This window comes from Embiotoca jacksoni, unplaced genomic scaffold, assembly GCF_022577435.1.
Source record: "Embiotoca jacksoni isolate LCO1_2020_lvr unplaced genomic scaffold, fEmbJac1.0.p SCAF_1, whole genome shotgun sequence".
Lineage (NCBI taxonomy): Eukaryota > Metazoa > Chordata > Actinopteri > Embiotocidae > Embiotoca > Embiotoca jacksoni.
Genome location: NW_027185229.1, coordinates 10,146,110 through 10,171,785, shown reverse-complemented (window position 1 = coordinate 10,171,785; position 25,676 = coordinate 10,146,110). Strand labels below are relative to the sequence as shown.

At 39.7% G+C, this 25,676-nt stretch overlaps 1 protein-coding gene across 1 annotated transcript; it reads right to left on the bottom strand.

Moving 5' to 3' along the window:
• Positions 1–3,467: 3,467 nt before the first annotated feature.
• On the bottom strand, positions 3,468–25,029 carry mst1rb (macrophage stimulating 1 receptor b). The gene is made up of 21 exons (XM_069161375.1): positions 24,865–25,029; positions 20,010–21,323; positions 15,519–15,695; positions 15,299–15,421; positions 13,785–13,955; positions 13,526–13,686; positions 11,454–11,589; positions 11,204–11,340; positions 10,670–10,849; positions 10,403–10,502; positions 10,040–10,258; positions 9,783–9,929; positions 8,605–8,758; positions 8,309–8,398; positions 7,998–8,213; positions 7,781–7,861; positions 7,416–7,597; positions 7,182–7,291; positions 6,878–7,043; positions 6,560–6,696; positions 3,468–4,568 (listed from the first exon to the last, which is right to left on the bottom strand). The coding sequence occupies exons 2-21, from the start codon at positions 21,213–21,215 to the stop codon at positions 4,337–4,339; spliced, it is 4,125 nt and encodes a 1,374-aa protein (XP_069017476.1). The 5' UTR covers positions 21,216–21,323; positions 24,865–25,029; the 3' UTR covers positions 3,468–4,336.
• Between the last annotated feature and the right edge of the window lie 647 nt (positions 25,030–25,676).

Here is a 25,676-nt window from a genome sequence, read left to right as displayed (position 1 = left end):
ACGCTGTTAATCACTGATACTAGTCATTAATTGCTAATTAAACGCTAATACTGGCAGAGTACCCAGACTGTCATTCACAGCGAATAAAACTGAAGCTGTGAGCCCCAGTCGGGGCGCAGGCAGGCCAAAGCAAAGTCTGAGGTTTTACTTTGTTTTACCCCATCAGTCTTTTCGAGACACATACCATATTAATAGAGCTATTAAGTGGTGAGACAGTGTTTTGTAAATATTGATGAGCATGTTTCGAATACCCTTAAGTGTTCCACAGGGTTTCATACTTAGTCCTTTTTTTTTTCATGTTCCCACACAGCTATCATCAAATTTTTACAGCTCTGTGGACGATACACAACTGTACATATCCCAACAGCTTAAACTGTTTAACAGAGTGTCTTGCAAAGCAAAAACTAACAACTATTTGAAATTAAATAAGAACACAACTGTAAGCGTTATTTAATGCTGATTTTGGCCGTTGTGGTCTGGCCAAAAAAAAACATAATTAATGTAGTAAATGATCTAAAGCTTAATAAACCTATTCAATGTATATAATCTAATGTATTTAATGTCAGTAAAACAACTTATCAAAACCTAAACCGTATCTTGCTCTTTCTTTACTGGTTTGTCTTTCTGCTTGTACTACAATCCTCCTTTAACTCTTTAACTTTTATTTTGACAAATTGTTGTATGGAAGTCCTCAGTGGTTGATACTACAGTAGGTCAATTGTGTCTCCCCTAATCTTAAATGTTGCTATCAGTAATGAAACATTGGTTAAGTCACCAGTTAATACAGACATTGGAGAGGCACCTTCCAAACCACAAATGTAGAAAAGCCTGCCAATAAATATCCATCGTCTGTTCACTACTTTAAGAAACATCTTAAGGCTGTTGCTTTCATTCTGTCTCGCTAAGAGTTTTTAATTATTTTATTTTATTTCAATTTGTATTTGTATTTCTGCCCTGTTTTGTTTTGTTTTTTAATCCAATTTGATATAAAGCAATTTAGGCTGTACTGTAGTAAGGTGCTATGTACTGTAAGTAAAGTTTATGATGATTAATGTATTATCAAGGAGGACTATGAGACAATTAAAGGTGAAAATAGTGGTCAAAGCTATAGTTCCATCATCTCCAACAACGGAGATGTAATGCATTAACTTATTTAGCCAGTAAATGATGTGGTGTCCACACAGGAAGTAATACATTGAAATATTTCAATAAATGCATCAAGGCGGGGAGAGCTGGATTCATCAATTATGGCCATTACAAAAATATTAAGGTCCAAAGTATATGCAATTTCATAATCTCAATTAGTTTCTGCGCAGCTAACATGAATTCACTTATTCACTATGGTCGTTTTTGGCAAGGTGCAAGGATCTATAATTTAACAGATTTTAACTTCTTCAATTTCACAGTGGTACTTTTATGCAGAGGATGGATGGATTCAAGATAAACTGTAAAACCAAATATATTGACAATATTCAGAAGGATGATATTGCTAGTTCAAAATAAGTGTGTTTGAATGCAAATGCTGAATGTGCCCAAAGGGCCTTCTACTCCTTCTTATTTTAGTAGTTTCCGGCTGTGCATATGATGAGCATTTTTGCTCCACTGCTTCCATAGGGTTTTTTCACAGAACTTTTTTAAGCCTGCTCCTACTGGAACAGAAATCAAGAGCTCCCAGTTTGCCTCCACGACTTATTTGTGAGTCTGCCATCATCACATAGCAATGGAAATAATTAGCCAACCAATTTCACAAAGACTTGTTCAGATGCCCAATGCTACAGATTGCTCTTCCTCTCTGCAAACTTGACACAGCATTCAAGCACCGGTTATTTATGTTCCCTCTGATGATGCTGCCATAAAGCACATACAGCACATGGACATAAATCCCAGACACTTTCTGCATCATGATCAACCAGCATCAGCGGTCTTCTTTCATACTCTCTGCATTTGTTTTTAAATTCATATCAATAGGAGAGGGACCTAATGGTGAGTCTATCTCAGGAGTAAAGATATGATGCTTGAGATGGTCACACAGCTAACAGCAGCAGCTCTCTTCACAGATAATCCAACAAGGAACAACAGATGGATAGAAATAGGATATAGAGAAAGAGGGGATCAGGGTTACCTGGATTTTTCTCTAGTCGATCCTGTGGGCTCTGACCTGCAAAATGTGTCCTCACGCACACACACACACACACACACACACACACACACACACACACACACACACACACACACACACACACACATTTTGACAACATAAGCTGGGCTAACTCTCTCTGTCTATATCAAAGGCCCCACCATGCAGGGGCTGACTTTTGTTCACAGCAGCATGAAAAAAGAGAAAACTTTATGATGTCTATATCCCTCTGGTTTTATTTGACTGCGGTTTTGTTGTAGGGAAAGTGTGCTCATTGTGTGTGCCATCTGTTTACAGCACAGTGAGTTGCTACTGTCTGTTGGTGAGATATTTTTGGGGGGTTTTGTTTGTGAGACTAAAAGATGGTTTGTCTATGTTGGCTGTTTCTTCAGCTCATTTTATTGAAAATGCAGTCATTTGCTCCTGCCAAATGTCCGAAGGAAGAACAAATGAAAGGAGAATAAAATACAAATAAAACTGGTCTTCCTAAGTGTTCTTGTCTGTTTTTAATATCTTATGTGGTTTCTAAAGGGCTTATTGGTTGGTTTGCTGAGATTGGGTCAGTCATGTTGCTATGCTAATGTGAAAATAATGAAAACACCACACATAAACTGCTGGATATACTGTAAGTGCAGGGTACATTGTCAGGAGCAGGTCAGTGGAAATGAAGAGTACTTTTAACAAAATACTGACCTCTAGTGGAGAACTGTAATAAAGCACTCAGAAAGTTCAGTGCACAGCGATAATATACAGTGCATCAATACAGCATCAGTGAGAAAAACATGTGACTGTGACATAAATCAAGTGCAAATGGCAGAGTTTGCCTTAATTCTCATATTTACTCAAAGTCCACAGCATGACAACAAATCTATAAACAAATAAATATGTAATTGCACTATCTCAAAGACATTTTGTCAGAAATACAAGCAATAGAGTGATGTCAGATCTCTTTTAGGACATGTGGTCAACATTTTGCCTTTTAGAAATTTGATTCAAAATATATAGAACAATCACTACCCTTCAAAAGAATTAACAGTAAACATGGCAATGACATACCCTACATATATACTGTATACACATGGGCTACGCTACTGTAACAGTAGTAAAAAGTAGTGAATATGCTACAGGATTTTACTTGTTTGACATGGACATGGAAGAACTTTATCTTTATAACATCTAAATGAATACCAGTTGGACAAATTTTTTTTTTAAAAGGATATCTGAAAAGTGGATCAGTTTAGCATTGAGTGAGATTTGGTTACTTACAGTATTTAGCTAAAAAAAAAAAAAAAAAAAAAAAAAAAAAAAAAAAAAAAAAAAAACTGGCTAATTTAAACAAACTCTTTTTCCATTGTTAGCTTTTTCCATTGTAATGCTAATTTGCATTGCACGGAAAGAATTGTTCACAAAACTTGTTTTCTTTGGCCAGCCATCGAGTCAGTGTAACACAACTGATTAGCTGTATCATATTGTCGATTAGAGGTGAAAAAAATACCAAATTGAATTTCTTTGTTTTAATAGTTCTAATGGTGAAATGCTGTTTAGAGCTAATTGTTGCCATCCAATACTTCATACATATTCATAGATCTCACGTCCAGGCGAGCCATTTCAAGGAGAGTAGTCTGCAGTCTCCATGTATTACATCAGCAGGCTCCTACAGTTAGTTTTACTCTTTTCCTCTTTGGTTCAGATGGAGCAGGTAACAGTCTTCTGTGTAAAAACTCTTCTATTTATAAAATAAAAATATGTCAGCTCGACACAAACAGTGAAATGTTAAGGTTTGACTTGTCGGATAAAACTTCATGCTTTTCCAGAGATGTTTGTAACTAACATCAGCAATTTAACATTAGCAAGATATGGGGTAAATTAGAGTGGAATTCAACTTAATGCTAATGTTGTTAAAGTATGATTTAGTATAAGTATATTTAGGCTAATGTGTTTATCGTGGGTTTAAAAGGTTATCATTCTCTTCCCTTTGGCTCTCAGACCCTGGAACCCCCCAGACATGAGGTCCACATTCTGTACCAGCTGAAAGTATCTTCCTGTCACTTTCATGCACTCAACCAGTAGACAGTAGGCCTATCTCTGTTTCAGAGCCTTTAAGGTAAAAGGCACGAGTGTGGTGTGGCAGACGTTTCCTGTGTTCTCTTGCTGTTAGCACCAATACCAGTTTAAAGTGGAGAGAGGAGGAGAGGTGGATCAGGAAAAGACTGAGCCTGAGTCTTCAACATCTGTGGAGTCATATTCATCAGCGGACTCTGTGAGGGCAGGGTATGGGCGTGGCTGGTCCAGGTTGACATAGGTGACATTCAGACTGATATAGTGTTCTCCCTCCAGGCCTGACAGGATGGTGGAGACGGCTGACACCAGTGTAGCAAAGCTAGGCCTCAACTCTGGATCAGGGTCCCAGCACTGGAGCATAATGTTATACCTGGAATAACATGGACAGAGTCTGGCTAAGTAAAGACACAATGGCCGTATTAATGACTAGCAATAAAACAATCCATAAGGACGTCCACATTTAATTATCGTATTACCAATACCTACAGATTTCAAACTCACAAAATGGCGTGTTTTTATCTGTATGAAGGCAAATGGATCTTAAAAACTCTACACACCCACAGATTATCTACACAAGGGTTTTACCAGTTGGGCCTGAGGACTGTATGGCATGTGCAGGCTTTGCCTGATTGACATCTTTTTGACCCCACTATTTTGTTGCACCAGAATAAATAAAAAAAACAAAGTTTCAGTTGATGTCAATTTAATGTTGAAGAGTCCAATCAGCCAAAATTGTAGATCCCCTCCAGATGTGTATTTAGACAGATACAAATACAAGTACTCTGCTAGGAGCAATGATTTGTGTCTGATATGGTTATTACAAAAAAGTTCAATTGTTTTGTTAAACTTTTTTAAATGTTTGTGTCCCTCTTTAAAAATGTCATAATCTATAAATATGTAAAATTATTTGTATATCTAGAGTTTAAATGCTGGGTGCAAGATGTCTCCTACTTCACTGTAATGTCCACTCTCAGTGTATGAGCACTGGGGGTTTTAAGGTTCCACATCATACTTGTTTAAGGTAAATATTGGACCAGGAATAGTTTACGAACTATTTGTGATTTCACAAATCATGCTTGTAGGCCCACCCCTTTAAGTCTGATTTTCAGATTGCCTTGTAATGTTAAACTTGGCATCTACATCATTCTGCGCAGTGATGCTCAGAAATTCCAAAGTAGGAACAAGAATAAAACCCCACTTTCAGTGTAAGGGGACTTTAAGTTGTCCTGAATATCAGTGAGTTATAGGAACAGTTTGAGAATTCAGGAATTATGCATATTCTGTTTCGCTTTCCAAAGACTAGAAAGAGAAACAGCTAGCCTGGCAATGTCCATTGGTAACAAAACCAACCAGCATCTCTGAAGCTCACTATTTAACACAACACGAGTGGCAACCAGTGGAGAGTCCCTGGAAGATAATGGACCCAGCCGAGATATAGTTCTGCACATAATCTGGGTAAATTGAAAATGTTTGTTTCTGAATCTCACTTACACAAATTTATCAACATGTAGCACATTGAATAGTGACAAATAGAGAGGCTGGTAGACCAATTTTGTTGCGTTTGGGCAGAACCAGGCTTGCCGTTTTCCCCTATTCACAGTATGTGCGGTAAACTATATGAGTTGCTGGCTCGAGTTTCATTCTGAATAGTCATTGGTGAAATGTCAGTGATATCAACCTCATCAAACCTTCGTCAAGAAGGCTATTATGAGTATTTACCAAACTGTGCAAATATTTCTCTAATGTCCTTTGTTGATGGTCTACATGGGTCCCTGGGTAAAACTTTTCAATGAGGCCTCAACCCATGTTGGATGTGTGACAAGGCCTCAGTGGACAAGCGGTATGAATGGTTCATTTATATAAGTTGTTAAGCAGAAGCCTACTGTCCAAGCAACTTATCATTAAAACGGCTAAAGAAAAGTCACACGAGTGTATGTTAACACAATTGAGTGTGTGTGTGTGTGTGTGTGTGTGTGTGTGTGTGTGTGTGTGTGTGTGTGTGTGTGTGTGTGTGTGTGTGTGTGTGTGTGTGTGTGTGACAGAAGCAGTGTTCTTCTAAGTATGCTCCAGGCATACATATTAACTGCAAACGGAATTGCTTAACTATATTGGCATACAGAGTAGTAGACAATTTACGAGTTTCACACTACTGAGTAACCATTTGAACATCTTGTTATTACTATTTGGACTTTGTGCCCGGATGTTTTCTCTTTGGCCTTGTTTCTGTAAATCTGTCTTTCTAAAGTATTAGTGGTCACATTGAAACAGTCCTTAACTAATAAATGTTAACTAAAACAACACTTACAATAAGTTCTTCAACAAAGGTGGCAAATAATGCTACTTATCATTCCTGCAACTTACAAAGGGTCAGGGCAGTACTGTGGTTGGTGAAGCCTCCTGCCCTTTAGTAAGTAATGTGTTATGTCATATGGGTCCACCTCTGGGTAGGGGCTTGCTCCCCTGGTCAGCATCTCCCACATCAAAACACCGAAGGACCACTGCATCAGGAGAGGCAAAAGTCATATAACAAGTACCATCACGCATGTACAGAACTTAACTCCCATCCATTCAGTAGCTTAAAATTGTGATGCCAGCACATATCATCTCCTTTTAACCAAAAACATTTAAACCCACTGCAGTGATTATTATTATTATTGCAGTAAATAGTATTATGCACACCACATCTGACTTGGAGGTGAATTTCTGCGTTTGCAGGCTCTCGATGGCCATCCACTTGACAGGCAGTTTAGCCTTCTTGTGGTCCTGAACACTGTAATACTCCTTATCAAAAACATCTCTGGCCATGCCAAAGTCTGCCACCTTCACTGTATATGACTCGTCCAGCCTGAAGACAGAAAAAGTAAGAGGAGGTGAACCAAAGTCTGTACCATAAAACATCCCAAAGTCAAACCAAAAAGCCAAACCGAACAGAAATTCAGGTCTGAACAAATTGCTGATTTCTCTGCATATTTTGGGGACTCACATGCAATTGCGTGCGGCAAGATCTCTGTGCACAAACTTCTTCTGTGCCAAATACTCCATCCCCTTAGCAACCTGCAGCCCAAAGCCAATCAGATCCTTAACGGTGGGGTTCTAAACAAAATCCACAAACACAGAACAAAAACTGCATTTAAAAAAAAGTGAAATAGTTTGTTAGGTAGATGGTTGTACATAAATCATATTATGAATTTTCACTGTTTTAATGTAGGCGTCTCACCCTCTTTTCACAGCGTATAAAGTGCCGCAGGTCCCCGTGTTTCATGTATGGCAGCACCACTAGAGGGAGCCCTTTCTGCGGCAGGAGAATGCCCAGCAGAGACAGCACATTGATGTGGTGGAAACCCTTCATTATGATGCCTTCTTTCAAAAACTGCTCCACCTCTTCCACATCTGTTATTCCTGATGACACACATACATATAGATTATTTGAAAAGGAATATTTTTAAACGCTCCCCATAACAGAGTGAATCTGTCATTAAATGTACTCAGAGGTCATCATAGATACTCTGTTCCACAACAGAGACTTTCTGATGCTTTCCTAAGGCCTATAAATCAAAACTCAAAAGGTAGACATTACTCAACTATTCAAAGACTTGACAGCACAGTGGATTTCTCTGTTGTTGGGATCTGTGAAGTAGCCATGATAGACAGTTCCAAAATGGCCTGCAGGAAAAACAAAAATGACAGAGACACATGACAGAGGACAAGTGTTGTCCCCTCGAAATACAATAAAGCTTTGGTTCCATGACAAGTTTTTTTGTTGTTGTTTGTTTCGGATAGAGACAGAGAGGTTTCCTACCCTTCCCTATGATCCGATGATGCTGCACAATAAGCATCTCGGCAGGAATAAGAACATCCTTCACCTCCTCCAGCAGCTCTGGCCTAAAACTGGAGATAGAGATCTTTTCTGCTGGCATGAGGGGAGTGAGGGTAGGATCTATGCTGCCTGCAGCGTAGGCCAGGCTGGGGAACACCACCGGCCCCACCAGCGGGGTGGGAGGACTCAGGGACACTACTGGTAAAAGTCAAGAGAAAGAGGCATACTGTGAAGAACTGTTTGAAGGTACCTACAACATTAAGGTGGAGAATATTACATGTGTGCTTAGTCACCTCTTCTGTAGTCTCCAACAGGCGACAGCTCCACATTATTTGTACCAGAGTAGTTAGTACTGTGGGCCAAACGTGTCTCAACCATGGAGGCTGAGAAATATTTCACAACACTTTCTTAACTATCAACCCCGAAAGAGGAACGAATGTACATCCTACATACAAAACTTTGAGATTTTCTAGTTGAAAGACTTGTGTGATTCATCTCAAATTCCCACCCACACCCGGTCACAGTTGCATAAACAAGTCTGATCAAGGTCCACAGTGAGAGCGACAGAGAGAGAAAGAGAGTCGCTGACCTTTCTTCTTCTTCCTCAAGTGTTTCATGACGACAAAGGCCAGCACCGCTCCAATTACCAGAGCTGCCAGGATCCCCAGGACAATCCCCACCATGTAGTGGTTGCTGACCCGCACCACTGTGCCAACGTTGTGGACCTGACCGTTGATTGAGATCTGGACAACAGAGTCCATCACACCCAGAATAAGCATCATTATTGTTTGCCAATCCATCAGTCTATTATTGCGTATAGTTTTTCTCTTGTAACTTATCACTGCAGAAGTATACATTTATAAGGGTTAAACTCTCCTCAATCCAGCATGCTTGAAGTTTTTCTTGTAGTGCAAGGTGACTAGTTCTTGACAAACACTTGCAGTATTTAGAGAAATTGTAATTCACGTTTTGATAAAAGCACTTTTTCTGTCTGTCTGTATGTTACAAAGTTAAATATGAAACTACCTCCAGCAGCTGGTCAGGTTAGCTTAGCATGAAGACCGGTAACAGAGGCAAGCCTGGTTGTGTCCAAAGGTAACAGAATCCAGCCAACAGTGGCCCTAAAGCTCTAATTAATACCTTATATCCAGTTTGTTCAATCCCCACAGAAATGAAATATAAAAATTACAAATTGGAGATTTACAGCAGTTACTGCGAGATTGCTTCTTGGCTAGGCACAGTCACTTCCTGAAGTCTTGATCCAGCTCATCTTGGATAGAGCCAGACTATGTGTATTCCTCTGTTTCCACTCTTTGTGCTAAAATAAGCAAACTGCCTGCTCACAGTAGCCTCATAGTTACAATACAGAAGGGACAGTTGTGTCAGTTTTCTCATCTTGCTCAGGACAGAAATCACATTAGCATATTTCCTAAAATAGTTTCCAGTTATTCTTTTAAGCTAATTTGACTAAACTATCTACCTTACAACTAGCATCCAGATATGCTGAAGTCAAAAGTGGAATTTATTTTAGAATTTGCTCCTTCTGACAATTTTGTAGAAGGTCTTGATGACATTAAATTGAAATACACAAAGCAAATATTTGCCAATTCTATCTCATGACTAAGTGAAGGGTTAGTGATACAATGTAAAAAAGCGGTTCGTGATCACTGACCAGACAAGGGGCCTATACAAAGAGGCACCACGTTGCCTGTGGAATCAAAATAAATCAGTCAGTTAATCAACATCCAAACGCCAAGCAGGACCAACCTTCACTGGTAGTCCGTCACTGGGAATTGTCATGTTCCTGGGGATCCTGCAGGTGATCTCATTATCCAGGACTTTAGCATCACAATCAACACCTGCCACCGTCATAATAATGGTCATACAGGAGCTGACCAGGTTCAGCTTTTGATGCTGTAAACATAGAGATCAAATCAAGATATGAGACATTTATAAATCTGTGACAAATTTTACAAACTCACATTGATTGTGTCAATTCAAATTGAAATACCCTCACAACTTACGTGTAGTGACACTTCATCAAAGCCAGGGTACAAATTTAGCACGTGTCCTTCTGTTTCAAAAGGTATGGGCTCGCCGTAGGGGTGATAGGAGAACTCTTTGTTCCAAAGGCCCAACGCTCCATCCATGTCAAAAGACAGCTCTCCTTCCTCCGTCTCATCCCTGTGGAACCCAGGAGTGATACATTCCATCCTTGTGGCCAACGACTTGCCGATGCATTCCTGGAACAAAACAATGTAATAATACTTTAATGCTCGTTCCAGACAGTAAAATGTGAAGACATCTGTCTGAGGGGAAATCAAGTAGTTCTACAACCGTATGAAGAATAATGCATTTTAATGGTTCTACTGTTATGAACACTGTACCCTCGTCACAGGTTTCAGGTGACTCTCATTGGGTTTAAAGCGGATGATGGTGCGGTAAACAGAATCCAGGTTCTCCCCTTCAATCACAATCTTTGAACCCCTACAGTTCAAAGACAAAAAGAGTTTAATCAGGGAAAATAAGTAATTTCCTGTTACAACTGAGAGAGATGAGACGGAAGATACAAAGGTGTACTTTATTCTCTTTGTCTTTCCAGATCAAAATACATCGACGCAGCAGCTATTTGTGGTGAGGTCTCCATGGCCTACCTGTCAAAGCTACAGTCGGGCAGGACGGCTGTAATCTTCGGGTTCTCTTTGTAGTAAAACACCTTTGTTGTGAGAACAGGAGACTTGTCGATGAAAACACTCAGAGGAACATCCCTAACCTCTGAGATGGGTTTGGACAGACATATGATGGAAGACACGTTGCCTTTAGGCTGTGTGACTCTGCAGAGAGACAGAGGTGTGTGTCAATTAAAACACTTTAACTGTAGCAAATCAAAAGGCTTCAAAATACTGTATATTTTGCAAGTTCAATAACATCGCCAAGAGAAAATAGTTCAGTGCTGAGTCAGTCTTCTACCTTCTAGCCAGTAGTTTTTCAAACTGTAAATATTCTACAAACAGGTTTGAACAAGTTTGCTTAATAGATCACAGCAATGGAAAAAAAGGAAGCTGTAAGCATTTCATCTCCTTAACCTCTAGAAACTAGGGCAAGTACAAAAAGTTGTGATGCAAACACTTTATGTGAAAAAACACGTCAAATGTGATGTAAACAATTAAGGAAATATATTTACAGACCTTTTTATAGGGCAGGGCACATCATTAAGAGTGACTTTCCTGGTCTTTCCAGCATCTAAGTGAGGCCCAGACACAGTGATGAGAGTGCCCCCAACACGAGGACCATAGTTTGGCTGGATTTCTGTGATGTTCGGAATCTGGAGGGAAGGTTTATCTCAGATTTTAACAGGTTTTGATACTTATTGGATAAAATTAAGAATATTTTTAGCTTGAGATTTTGTAATAAGCAAGATAATAACAATAAGATTACCACAAATGTGAACCCTGGCATTTCTGCCTTCCCGTCAATAGAGTAACGTCCCTCAACTTTGCCCTCATGCACTTCCACGGTAACGTTCACTGGTTTGGACAGCTCAGTGGCCCCAGAGCGAATCTTACATACTAGACTGCACAGCAGTACAAGAAAACACTTGTGTCAGCATGTCTGTGGAAAATATAGTTTGCTGCAACAGCAGGGAAAATTTCATTTCATGGTGGAATAAAGCTGCTGGACTGCAACAGGAGACAAAAGTTGCATTTGTTTCAATGGGTTTACATTTGATTGAGATTGTTTTTTTAATTTTTAGTTTTTTTAATTTTGGGGGGAAAATATGATAAACAAAAAAAATCTGCTCTTACATGTACACTTTTTAATCTTTCTAGCTTTGTATTAACAACATTTTAGCCACAGATGTGCTTTGTGTTTCTAGCTAATTACCAAATATAAACCACAATGTGAACATAGAAAAAAAAATACCTCTGAAACATCAGCGTGTTGGCAAAACCATGTCTTGGTCACAATTCCTTAAAGTTTAAATTTGGTATTTTGCATACAGCAGTTAAAATAAGCATTGAAAACGTCACCATTTTTCTCAGTAAATATATTTCCAAAGGCGCTATTGACATGAAATTTTCACCAGATGTTGGTAACAACCCAAGTAGTCCATACATACAAAGAAACCAAAACAAATAAGTTCAGAAATTAAGTTATGTGTAATAATGTAAAATGACACAGGGGAAAAGTATTGAACACGCTTACTGATATTTCTTTAATACTTTGTACAAAAGCCTTTGTTGGTAATGACAACTTCAAGACGCCTCCTGTACGGAGAAACTAGTCGTATGCATTTCTCAGGTGTGATTTGGGCCCATTCTTCCACACAAACAGTCTTCAAATCTTGAAGGTTTCGTGGGCCTCTTCTATGAACTCTGATCTTTAGTTCTTTCCATAGATTTTCAATTGGATTCAAGTCAGGTGATTGGCTGGGCCATTCTAGCAGCTTTATTTTATTTCTCTGAAACCAATTGAGAGTTTCCTTGGCTGTGTTTGGGATCATTGTCTTGCTGAAATGTCCAACCTCATTTCATCTTCATCATCCTGGTAGATGGCAGCAGCTTTTTATCAAGAATGTCTCGGTAAATTTTTCCATTCATCCTTCCTGTGCATCCTTCCTTGCCAGTACAGTATGCTGAAAAGCAGCCCCACACCATGATGTTCCCACCTCCAAACTTCACTGTTAGTCTGGTGTTTTTAAGGTGATGTGCAGTGCCATTTGTCTTCCAAACATGGTGTGTATTATGGCATCCAAAGAGTTTAATTTTGCTATCATCTGACCAGACTATATTCTCCCAGTATTTCACAGGCTTGTCCAAATGTTGTGCAGCAAACTTTAAACAAGCTTCAACATGCTTTTCTTCAGCAATGGAGTCTTGCGTGGTGAGCGTGCATGGAGGCCATGGCGGTTGAGTGCATAACTTATTGTTTTCTTTGAAACAATTGTACCTGCTAATTCCAGGTCTTTCTGAAGCTCTCCAGAAGTGGTCCTTGGCTCTTGGACAACTCTTCTGATAATTATTTTCACTCCTCTGTCAGAAATCTTGCGAGGAGCACCTGGTCGTGGCCAGTTTATGGTGAAATGATGTTCTTTCCACTTCCGGATTATGGCCCCAACAGTGCTCACTGGAACATTCAGACGTTTCGAAATGTGTCCGTAACCAATGCCATTAGTATGTTTTGCAACAATAAGGTTGCGAAGGTCTTGTTGTTACCAACATCTGGTGAAAATTTCATGTCAATAGCACCTTTGGAAATATATTTACTGAGAAAAATGGTGACGTGTTCAATACTTATTTTACCCGCTGTATCTGCACAAACATTGTCCTAAATGGACCTGATCACACTGCAGCAAAGCTATGTTCTGTTTACTCTGAAGGCTTCTGGTAAAGAAATGACAAGATTTGTATTTTCTCCACACAGCACATGAACAAATTGAGGGTGTATTTTCCACAAAGTTATTCTAGTATGTACAGACTGTACCAGAGCAAGCCGTAAAGGTTACTCACTGTGTGTTGTTGCTTTTGACTGGAAGCACAGTGCAGGGAGTCTGTCCCAGTCTGACCTGATGGGTCCTGGAGGTTATAGCAGGCCTTAATGGAGACTGGAACTCCCATCCACATACCGTTAGCTCTGTTTGACCATCAGGGGGAGCAGTCCGTGGAAAGAACTGCGTCAAGCAAAATATATAGTACCACCTTCAAACTTAAAAAATGTTTAGGTGCACAAAGGGATGTTTTGTATCCTGCATTACAGACCAAACCTCACCCCAGTGATCCCAGGTGTGCATGACTCATTCCTCCAGTGTCTGTTGCACTCGCTCTTCCATGAACACAATCCAGAGCACCAGCCACAGCTCATGAACTTTGGGGCCGTCAGGCACATGGCACAAGTCATGAAGTGTTGACAACCTGGTCCTCTCTGGGGCACCTGAATCATCTTAAACAGAGAAATAATCATTTTCATTTCACAAATTCATTCTTGGGACAAATTCCCACAGTGCCATTTACTTTGTCATATGAATGTAACTATAAACAGTTGCATGAGAAATGTTCTTTCCTTTTCTTTTCCATGACATTGCTATTCCCATCCTTTTTTTTAAGCCAAAGAGGCCAAAACCTATTGGACAGTAGCTAACTGATTTCTACATGTTGAGCCAATCACACAGTTGATAACACACATACAATACATCAGATATAAGTAGGATTTATTTATATAAGCCTGTGAGCCAAATTTCCATCTTTATGAAATTAGTTGCCCCCAAATCAAATTTAAAATTTCAATATTACCTTTCTTTTTTTTTTCATAAAAGATTGTTTTGTTATTCAGTTTCAAAATACAAGTACATCTAATGTAGATTTAAAGGAATGCAAATAGAGCACCCATTTAAATACTATAGAAATGACCTGAATTGACTACTTAATAATTGATACCTTTCATGCAGAGACATGTAAACTGATACTGGGCCTTGTTCAGCACCAGGCTCTTTAACATATCACCTGGACAGCTCCCAGTGCTGAAATTATTGTGGTAAATTTCAGATTATTCACAATTAAAAAGAAAAATATTTATATCCAATATATTATCCCTTTAATTCACTCTCTACAGCAATTTCTTAATAAAAGGATTTTTTTTTTTTTTTTTTTTTTTTTTTTTTTTTTTTTTTTTTTTTAAGCAGAACCAAAATCCCACAACTCCCCAGTCAGGCATCTTCCAACCTGTTGTTTTCATTAATCATCTTTTTTTTTGCACAGGTCTGAACACTGTTAGCAAAAATTGTATTCTCTGACAGGGAGTGTCTTAGGCTGTAGTCTTGCTTAACAAACAACATTAAAAGGTGCTGAGCCCAGAGGATCTTCATTTGCCACGGTAATATTCCTGGTGTCCCATAGGAGTACCTCAGGACCCATGTGATGACTGATCTACTGTCAGCCTTTAATATCCATCCTGCCACAAACTACAAAGTCACATCAAGTTCATTGATTTTCTTTAGCCTGTAATTCCTTCTCAAAGTCCCAGGGGTCATAACGTATCCAAGCATGCTCTTTCCAGAAGGCAGGAAAACAGCCAGGAAGGTCTCCAGAGTATTTCAGGGTCACAGACAGACAGTCAGTCACATTCCTCAAATCATTTGTAATTATAATGTAGCCTGATCGAACCTGAGACCCCCAGCCATCAGGTGACAGTAATATCCACTGCGCCACTGTACGTGTTTAGAAAGTTTGCCACCAAATATTGGTATTCTCTCACTTAAATAAACCGTAAAGGGACCGCAACTGTACCTTGTCTCCAATCACAAAGAGAAGATACTCTGAAGAGTACACAGCAGCAGTGGAGGACACCCTCTGGTTCTCTACCAAAGAGTAATTGGCAAAGATAACAGGGCTGGATCTTGTCAATACAAGCTGCCAACACAGACACAACAAAGGATTAGTAGTGGATCATAGTAAGTCAAAAATGACTACAAAATAAAGCAACAATCTTTTAAATGCTGGTGTATACCTGGAGCAGACGTCCAGTCGAGGTGCCAATATGGGCAACGGTCTTGTTCTCTATAGTTGTGACCAGGAGAGAGGTGAGCAGGACGTTTGTCATTTGCCTGTTGAAGAGGTCCACCCTGTAGTATGGCTTTGACACCATGGTAGGATGGTCTCTGCATGTGGCGTTGTTCTCCATGCTCTGGTACGAAGGCCACAGGCAGCAGATGATACAGAAAGAAAGAGTGAGGAAGAAAGTGAAGCAGAGATTGCAGTCAATATTATTATTACATCTGTTTCAAACTGGGTCCACAGCAGGGTCTGTAACAGGTGGCTCTTCCTTTTTAAAAAGAGAGGAGAGTGAGGAGTTTGTCCTGAAGTGTCATGGTGTTAGTGTATTTCATGATTAATGTAAAAAAACAAAAACAATGCATAATAAGCATGAATGTTTATTCTTGAGCTTGGAAAAAATGCTAAAATAAAACTACCTATTGAACATTCAGCTTCAGACAAAACCACATCCCATCTGCAGGTGAAGTTTGCTCAGTATTCATGGAGGTAGATTTGAAGAAAAAAAGAAGAAGCCCAGTACCATAAGTGTGTAATATACCCATCAGTCCACTAGAGGATAATGTCAGGTTTTGCCTCGCCTAGGTGTGAAAAGTACACGCATGTATCACCAGGGTCGTAAACGAACGTCATGTGACGGAGGTCATGTGACAAAGAATAAACAGTGATGAAGTCCGAGTAGGAAGGAAGGCCCCTTACCTTCTAACCCAAATCATGATCTTTTCTGAAACCTAAACACTGGGTTTTTGGTGCCCAAACCTAGGGCGCCTTACTTTTCATACCTGGACAAGGCAAAACATGATACTGACACAATATTGTCCAGTACGGTGATATGTATTACACGCTATGGCGTGATATTTGGGTTGAAAAAAGCCAGTAAGGGAATCTTGCACTGCATCATTTTTGTTTTAATTATTGTTTCCGGGGTCAAGAGTGAACTTTCATGCTAAACGTATAACCCAACATGGAACAAATTCACCTTCATGACAACTGAGCAAACAAACTCCATCTGCTGCTAAAGGCCGAATGATGAAAGTTAAAAGCTTGTGAGTGGTACTTGAATTTTGACAAACCAGTTATATTCACAATTTAATGTACAGGCTATGTATGACAAAATCATCATTTAAATACGTATAAAGGCTTTTTGATGTTACCAATAAAACCGTCCACCTATGTTAAATTAGTAAGCATATTACAGAACCTCATTTTCTTTAATAATTCTTTAAGACCATTCAGATTTTTTTAGCGTTTTCCATATCTAATCTGATTTAAAACAGAGTTAAAATAATGACTTGCCAGCTCAGAGTTTATTTAATGTGCCCCAAAGAATTCCATGTTCTCAGACAATACATGATCTTTTGAAAATTTTACAGATCTGGTCGGACAGGCGCAACTATTTGGAGCATGTTGCTGGTCAACGGGTTGACCATGAGAAACAAAGTTCCTGGCACACCACAACACAAGACCAAAAGGGTTATGATAATACTGTGATTATTGATTATTTCATAATGCAAAATGCCGATGAGAGATGATTATGTGAGAGAGAGGGATTGCCCTGTAGCTATAGACACAGAGGAGGGTGGATCACTGTTTGATTAAAGGGAGTCTTCCCTTTACAAGTAAACAGTGGATTACATCTCTGAAGATAAAATGTAAAACGAAAGAAATTACCCAATGAATAGTTGTCTTAATATATAAAAGTGTAGGGGAAAAAGGGGAAATAAACATTTTTAAAATAAGTAGGCAGTAAATACGCATTGGCTGCTGTGCATCCTTCACCATCCAGTCTCATGAAGCAACCTTAGAGCTAAAGAAAGGCAAAAACACAAACAGCATTGCTTTTGACCGAAGTCATTCACCTCCCTATCCCACAGGAGCATAAAACCTTGGTTATGAATCAGTTCCCTGAACCAATTTTAAAATATACAAATAAAAAACTGGTAATAAATGGCCAAATTTGGAGCCAAAAATATACTTTAACATGTAACACCTCTAAAATGACATTAAGACCAAGTGTGCACAAGAATATGATTAAAAACTAAATTCTATCCTTCGCTAATCTGAGACCATATTAAATACGCCATTAAAAATCCTCTACATTATATAATCCATTGGTCCTCGTATGTCTACATGACTCAGTAATGTATTGAAAAGCACAAAAGCTGAATATTTGTGAGGCACAGATGACATCTTGATGATGTTTTGAGTTGCTGAGAAATGGAATAACCAGGATTTCAGACTGTTGGACAGTCCTACAGACCAGCAGCCAAAAGCAACACAAAAGATGCCTCTGGAGTTCATGACTAGTCCAAGTTCCTCCAAAGGGAAATAGAGAGTGAGAAATCCAAAATATATTGTGTTCCACCAAACTTAATCAAATGACTTTGTCCCAAACTGTCATCTCTGAATCTAAAACCTGAAATAAAAACCAAGTCTAAATATTTAACTTCAGAGTATTAGTCTATTTTCTTATTGACTCAACATCTAAACTATGAAATCATAACTGCAACTGCAATAACAGCAACCCAGTCCAGGAAATTCTCATAAATTCTCTCACTGAATCAGATTTACTTTTAGTACGGGAATAGGGAATTACCACAACCACCATCCCAAGTCTTACCCCAACGAGCAGCAGTGAACAACATTCACAGAGAAAACCAATATCATGGGAAACATGCAGATAAATAGCCATCTTCCCATGAGACTTAACATAAGAAACCAAACACTAACATATTGTAAGACCTTTAAAAATGTACTGTATGTCTAAATGCAGACACATGTCCTGAAAATGATATCCTCACACCAAGAAGGAATGAGGCAAAACCTTTTTTCTTTTTTTTTTTTACTTTGATTGACTTTTTCAAGAAACCTTTTCCTGTCCGTCTTGAGAAAGTCACTGAACAGACACAGAAAACAAATGATAACTACCCTCAATACCACATGGCCCCCGTCACATTCTCATTCCTTCAGTTTCTTCTGAGTAATGACAAGTGTGTAGGAGGACTCCAATTTTATTTTTCCATTCAAAAGGCAATTTATATCCCTGTTCTCTTGGATGTAAGACTGAGTGCACGCTGAATGCTCCTACAATTGGTTGTACTTGCATTCCTCTACTGACTGGGATGAAATGTCCAGAATATTACTTCACAGAAATCCCCAGAAGTAATCTAGAGGATCTGATACATGATGACAAGGACAGCATGTGCAAAGTAAATGATCATTTCTGGTTAAAGAGGAAATCTTTTAAAAGGTTCAGATAAACTGAGGCACCATTTTTAATTGGATGAAATCATATTTCAGTGACTTTTAATGTGTTCATGACTTTCTCATTAATTAAATCAGCTCCTCTAGTCAGTTGAGCAGATCGATAACATACATACGTCTGCCAGCTAAATATGAGGCAGTTAGCTTAGTTTAGCTAAACACATTGCAGCTCCAGGAAGTCAGCAAATATGTACACCTTTGTTTTGACAGTTATATGATAAAAGATATAATGCGTTCATTAATGAGCTTCATGAGATGTAGATAAGAATTTGTTTTAATTTTGAAAAGAGCCATGCTAGCTGGGGTTTCCAGTCTTTATGCTTACGCTAAGGTCACTGGTTCGTATTTTTCAAGATGTCAGACTTCTTTAACTGGATAATCTTTTTCTTTTTTTTTAATGGAGGAAGTGCAAAATTGTAAGATTTCAATAAACCCCTCAGATCAATTAAGTTCAACTGAGGACAATGGTTTCACTTACATTTTACATAATAAACTACAGATTTCTCAAAGGAATTTGTGCAGCTGGAAAAAAAAAACACCGGGCTGCCTTTTTGCATTTCATCTGTGTTTCATTTCATTAGTCATGGTTGGCTCGTCCTCTGCATATAACGTTGCTTCTGCCAGTAAAACAACAACAAAAAACAAGTAAAATTAGGGTTCCTATTCTGTCATCATAATGTCTTTCCCAAAATCATGACATCCAAGAAACTCCTGTAACTCATTATTTTCCTCATTTAAAATGTTACCATCCACTGTCCATGTACAAATAAGCAACTTGTGAAACTGATTTCATCCAGCTACAATGAGTTCGAAGAGTCTGTTCACCATCTTTTTAGTGATTCTGCACACCAAGAGAAAGGATCCCAGGCATACTTTAAAGCTCCACACCCGTGGTAACTACCTGCACAGTCAATCAGCACACTGTGATTCATATGAACGGGTACAGGACAATACCTTTGATGTTTTCTATTTTAAGTGAGGACTAAATCTGAAAGTCAGCGACATTGTTGGGATTGCATATATGATCTTATCTCCACATACTTTCCCACCAGCTCACTATGATTCACACTCAGCTGGATATACCTATGTCTTTTACCTGCGTGGCTCCTGAAGTAAACGTGACTGGATATAAAATATATTAATAAGGTGGAATAGATGTTTGTTAGTTGAATGATGGGCTCACCTCATGTGGACAGCTCTCACAGGGCTGGAAATGGCAGAGCCCTCTGGAAAGCTGCTCTGGTCCAGACTCGCAGCAATCATCCACCCCATCAACGATTGCTTTGTTCACATTGTCCATGGGGAAGGCGCACAGGGCCGAGTCATGCTCCGTGACCCCGTTGTCATCAGTCACAGCAAACACCCCGTAAAGGATGTCATCCTCCTCCTCTGCCCCCAACTCCTCTGCCAGTTCCCTGCCTGCCTTGCCAAAATGGGCTGCCTGGACCACATTGTACACAACATCCTTATAGGGTTCCGTGGCTACGTTCCTCCTCCTGCGTTTTGGTTCAAAGCGACACTCTAGGATCACCTCCCGATATCTCTTCATCTCCCATTCATTCCGTGGGAGACGTCCCAGACGAGTCTGGAATGGTGATGAGTACTGATCTGGGCTCTCTCTCTGGACTGAAAGGAAGTAGACAAACTCCTGAGTGAAAAAGCTGTAGACATATTCAATATGGTATGTCCTCCGCAGAATGGGGAGGACAGTCAGGCCACGCACATCACTGTAGAAACCATCCTCTGTGGCCATTGGTCGGCGAACTGATATCGACCTCCTGCTGTAACGCTGGGTCACGCTGTCATTCACAGAGGTAGCGACAAAGAAGTAGACAGTCTGACCCTCCTCAACCATGGAGACTTTGGTACCAAGAGGGCTCGCCACACAGTCGGGACAGTAAGCGGCAGAGTTTGAATCCTTTCTGAACAAACACTTAGAGAGGGAAGGTGGCTCTCCATTTTTGTTCAGCTGGTGGAAATAGCATACACCATACTGAGAACTTCCACAAGAATATAAGTACATAAAGAGAGTATCCAACAGCAAAACTTGATTGTTTGTGTCCTCTGGTAAATTGTGATCCTTTTCAATGTCACACAAATTACATATCTGACACTCTGGGCTTCCCGCTGGCCCCGTGCGGAGCTCCCACACCTTCTCCAAACTTCTGTTGACAGCTTCGATCACATTCTGAGAGGCCACATAAACTTCTTGGTAAAATGAGTTGTTGACGATATTCTGGATAGGACCCCGGGCCTGGAAAAAGGGCATGGTGTACACCACGGAGAAGTTGACGGGGCTGGGTGCCAGTGAGGTACAGTTGGCCAGGGTAAAGGCCAGCAGAGTCTGGAGCCAGATACATGTCCCCCACTGTGTGGTCCAGTGGACCATCTCCACTCCGGGGTGCGGGGGGAGGGGGGTGCAACAGCACAGACAATGTTGGGTTACCTCAAGGTCAGATTTCGGGACAAGAACATCTTTAACACCAGCCACTGATTCCTGTATAAAGGAAACAGAGTAAATCATAAAATCATTCAGAAAATATTATCTACAGCTGTACAACACAAATACGACTGCAACATTTAATAGGAGGCTCAAGTCACGGGAAGGTTAGCTTTGCTTAGGATAAAGACTTGAAGTAGAGGAAGCAAGCTGGCTTGCTTGGCTTTGTGCAGAATTCAAAATCCACCAACCAGCTCCTGAAACAGAAGTCCTGAAACAGTGACTTCATGGACTATTTCCATCCCCCTGAGGTTGCCAGGCAGCCAATGTCAAATCCAGGAAGTCACTGTTCCAGGCCAAGTCTGGAACATACCCCTCCGTGAACCTGCAAATTGTAATGTTCACATTATTTTTTTTTTGTACAGACAAACAACCAACCTATAACTTGACAGTTAGTGAGCTTTTGAACTGTATGTAGCTGTACTTTTTTACATTTGGACATAGCCAGGCTAGCTGTTTCCCCCTGCTTCCATACTAAGTTAAGATTGCTAACTGTCTTCTGACAGCAGGGTCATACTGAATGGACAGGTATGAGATTTACCGTACATCAATCTTCTCAGGCAGCACAGTGGTGCAATGGTTAGCATTGTCGCCTCACAGCGAAAAGGTTCCGGGTTCGAATCTGAGGCCGGGCCTTTCTGTGCGGAGTTTGCATGTTCTCCCTGTGCCTGCGTGGGTTCTCTCCGGGTACTCCGGCTTCCTCCCACCGTCCAAAAACATGCACCTCAGGTTAATTGGTGATTCTACAAATTGCTATTAGGTGTGAATGGTCTTTGTTTCCAATTGTCTATAAGTGTTGGCCCTGTGATGGCGACCTGTCCAGGGTAAACCCTGCCTTTGCCCAAAGTGAGCTGGGATAGGCTCCAGCACCCCTGTGACCCTGTTCAGGATAAAGTGGGTATAGATAATGGGTGGATTAATCTTCTCATCTAACTAAAAAAAAAACAACAAAAAAAAACCCCAAAACACTTAATATCTTCAATATGACTGGACCTTTTTTGCACGATACCCAACTCCATCAGCATAATTTGCACTAGGTGCAATTGCACCATTGTTTTATGGGTATATATGTATTTATTTATTTCTTAGCTGTATATACGTCTATTTATGTCTGTCTGTTTTTTTGCACAGAGAGCTGAAGTTAGAACCGCAGTCAAATTCCTTGTGTGTTACATACCAGGCCAATAAAGCTGATTCTGATTCTGAAAAACATTACTTTAACTAAAGTTTCAATGTTTTTTTTAAATCCATCTCATACTTTTCTACAGGCAATGTATTTAGTTTAGATGACCATCTTTGAACAAAGTCAAGGACCATGAGCCTACTATTTGTCATGTGTGAGATGGTAGTGTGCTGCCTGTTTTTGATAATAGTTGAGGAGGAGTGTTGTTTTTCTGAAACCTGTTTCATTTCACAAATAATGTAAAAATATAAAGTTATCAAATGGGGCCTTTCAATAAAAGTACTGTTTTATTGAAATTGTTCTACCACGGGGTGTGCATTTTTTGTTACTGAAGAAAGAGAAAATCAATATAACACTACTTAATTATTCCCTGCACCGGGTCCTAATAGGTCTGAGGGTGACAAACATCATCATATTGGTTGATGATAAAAGCATATGAAGTCATAAAAACAAAAGCTTCCTCTCACTCACCACAAACACTGAGAAGACATATAATATCATCAAACAGAGATCAAACAGTATTGGTCCTGTCCAGCATTGTAGAAGTGAACAAAACTATTATTAATGTGACTTCCCGCATGTCATTCTATCTGGCCATGTTTTTTTCTGGTTAATCCAAAACAGAAATCTCCCTGAGTCATGTTTTTTTCAAGCAAAAGACCTGGCAGTAACAAGTCAAGTTAAAGGACTTTCCCATTTTCTTATCCAGGGTCTGGTTTGCTGTATTTAAATCCAAATGTCCAGTAGTTCATCTTGATCAATCTCTGCACAGCAACCAACTACTCTTGAGTATCAAACTCTGAGCCTGTCATTATCCTGAACAGACGCTGTTAGGTGGATCATTAACTAGACGCATCGCAGGGAGGCTACATTGAAAAAGCACAGCCTCTCTACTTTGCATTCCTGTCACAACCACTACGTGCCTTTCAGGGGGAAAGATGTGCACGGACTGATGGTCATGAGACGACGTGTACCTTTTGAATTCCCAGGTGAGGAAGAAACTGTGTGCTCATGTCCAAGTCTTTAATCAACTCTAATTCTTTAATTTAACAGTAGAAAAAGTTCAGTTTGACCATATTGGTTTTATTAAAACAACATTTATTCTTGCTAGAAGAAAAAGTTTGAAGTCAACAGTTTGATGTCTTTACATCAATAATTCATAGAATCCCACTGACGTTGTGTTACATTTTAACATTTGCAGCTCCATGTGAAACTAAGGTTAAGGCTTGGGGACATGGGCACACATAGTAATGGCACTGAATGACTTTCTTCATGTTCATGGTTAATAAAGCAAATGGTTGAAATCGACTTTCCATTCATTACGCTATTTACAGGGCAGCATGCAGGTGCTGAAGCAGGCTGCTTCAGTGTATTCACTCACTGAACTGATTCCCTACTTACATCAATGAACTGTGGGATTACAGTGAGAGGGATGCAATTACACAACAGCTTCATCCACACCTTGCTCAAAGGTACTTTGGTAGCAGCTAATTAAAGAACAAGAAGGAGCACCTCTCTTTCTTTAATGAATGCATATCCAGGGGGATTTCCAGAGGCAAGCTGATGCACAGTCAATAGTCAATAAATATTGCACCCCAAGGCCCCATTTATTCAGTGGCAGGAAATGCATTCCAAACATGCCACTATATCACTTTATTCTTCAAAACTATCTGAGATTGAATAATGGTGAAGACAGCGTAGTTCAAGACACAAATCAATTGTGTTGATGGATTGTGTTAATGTTGCATATAGTAAAGGCAGCATCATTTTCAGTCTGTGCTTCTTTGCCCTTTGCTTGTCCTATTTTATATTTCTGGAGAAGCTTTTGTTGACAGACTGCCTTAACTTCAGTGGAATGATACCATTGCACTCTGGCTCTGATCCACATGATGTGAGATGTCATTTCATTCAAGTGACTGCACAAACCCTAAAAGGGTAAATAGGGCAACACCTTGCTCTGTGAGTTGATTGGAACTATTATAGTCAGTCAATATTGTGCTTTAAACAGACTGCATTAATTCAACAATAAATTGGTAACAGTCTTAGGCTGACATTACAAATGGAATATATCAACTGGAAATCCCCTCTCATATTATAAATATTATAAGTGATGATGTCACACAGCATTTCATCACAACCTCCTGTGCTGTAAACTTGTGTATTGAGTAAACTTGTTAATGAAACAACAAATTTGTTTATTCATTTTAATACACTATTTCACAATTCCGATATGTTTTGTTTTTTCTGATCAATAGTGGCTGTATGTCTGCTGTGATGGCTATTCTTTTTTTCTTTTTTTTTTGTTCTCAACAACATCTACGGCAAATACAGCGTTGACAGTAAATAGCATATTACCTGTGCACGTTACTGACCTCTTCAGGGGAGCAGCTACTGCCAGTGTCGATCCTTGTTTTACGTTAGAACGCGCAGGGATGAAGGCTCTTCCAGGTTGGTTCAAAATAACACGTTTAGCCTAAGTTTCGGATGAAAGTTTTAGGCCTGCCTTAACAAAGCACCGGTCCGTGTCAACTGTTGGTTTCGGATTGACTCGCAGTGAGTCGGTCCCTCTGTGCTCCAGCTCGCTCCTCCCCTCATCGCCTCTCACTGACAGACAGCAGCCGCAGAGCCTATTTACCCACATAGTGTTGGTTTAAACACCTTCCATGATGCCATAAACTGATGCAGGCAGAATAATACATTTCCAGAACTGATTTCTCTTTATACTTCACATTAAATTTGTTTTTCTTTGGGGAACCTATTTTAGGTCCAGCCACCGATCTATGGAGGCTACCTGTTGGAGCATCAGGGCTCCTTGTGCTATTTTTATCAACAAGTGGACATTATTCTTATTGTTTAGGCAACAGACCAGCATGTCCGGTTGTGTTTTGGGCTAGTCTCCTGAAACATGATGGTTGTTAAAGCAGCAGAGGTGAAAAGTAACAATTTACATTGATCTGCTGTCCCTGTATTTAAAAGTGGATATAAAGTCGTTCCGATTAGCTGTACTTGCAGCAGCTACAACAGTAACATGCCGTTTACAGTGATGCTTCACTATTAATAATCTAATGATGTCATATATAATAATATATCAGTCAGTGGGACCAAACCAAAACTTTTACTTTGATAGTTTAACTATGTTTTCTGCTAAAACTTATGTAGTTGTGGAT

Excerpts from the sequence above, each read along its gene's own strand:
- mst1rb (XM_069161375.1), bottom strand. The coding sequence starts at position 21,215 with ATGGTCCACTGGACCACACAGTGGGGGACATGTATCTGGCTCCAGACT. Across the intron at positions 10,503-10,669 it reads CCCGACTGTAGCTTTGACAG|GGGTTCAAAGATTGTGATTG; the intron begins GTAGGCCATGGA and ends TTTGAACTGTAG. Across the intron at positions 7,292-7,415 it reads TTATACGCTGTGAAAAGAGG|AACCCCACCGTTAAGGATCT; the intron begins GTGAGACGCCTA and ends GATTTTGTTTAG.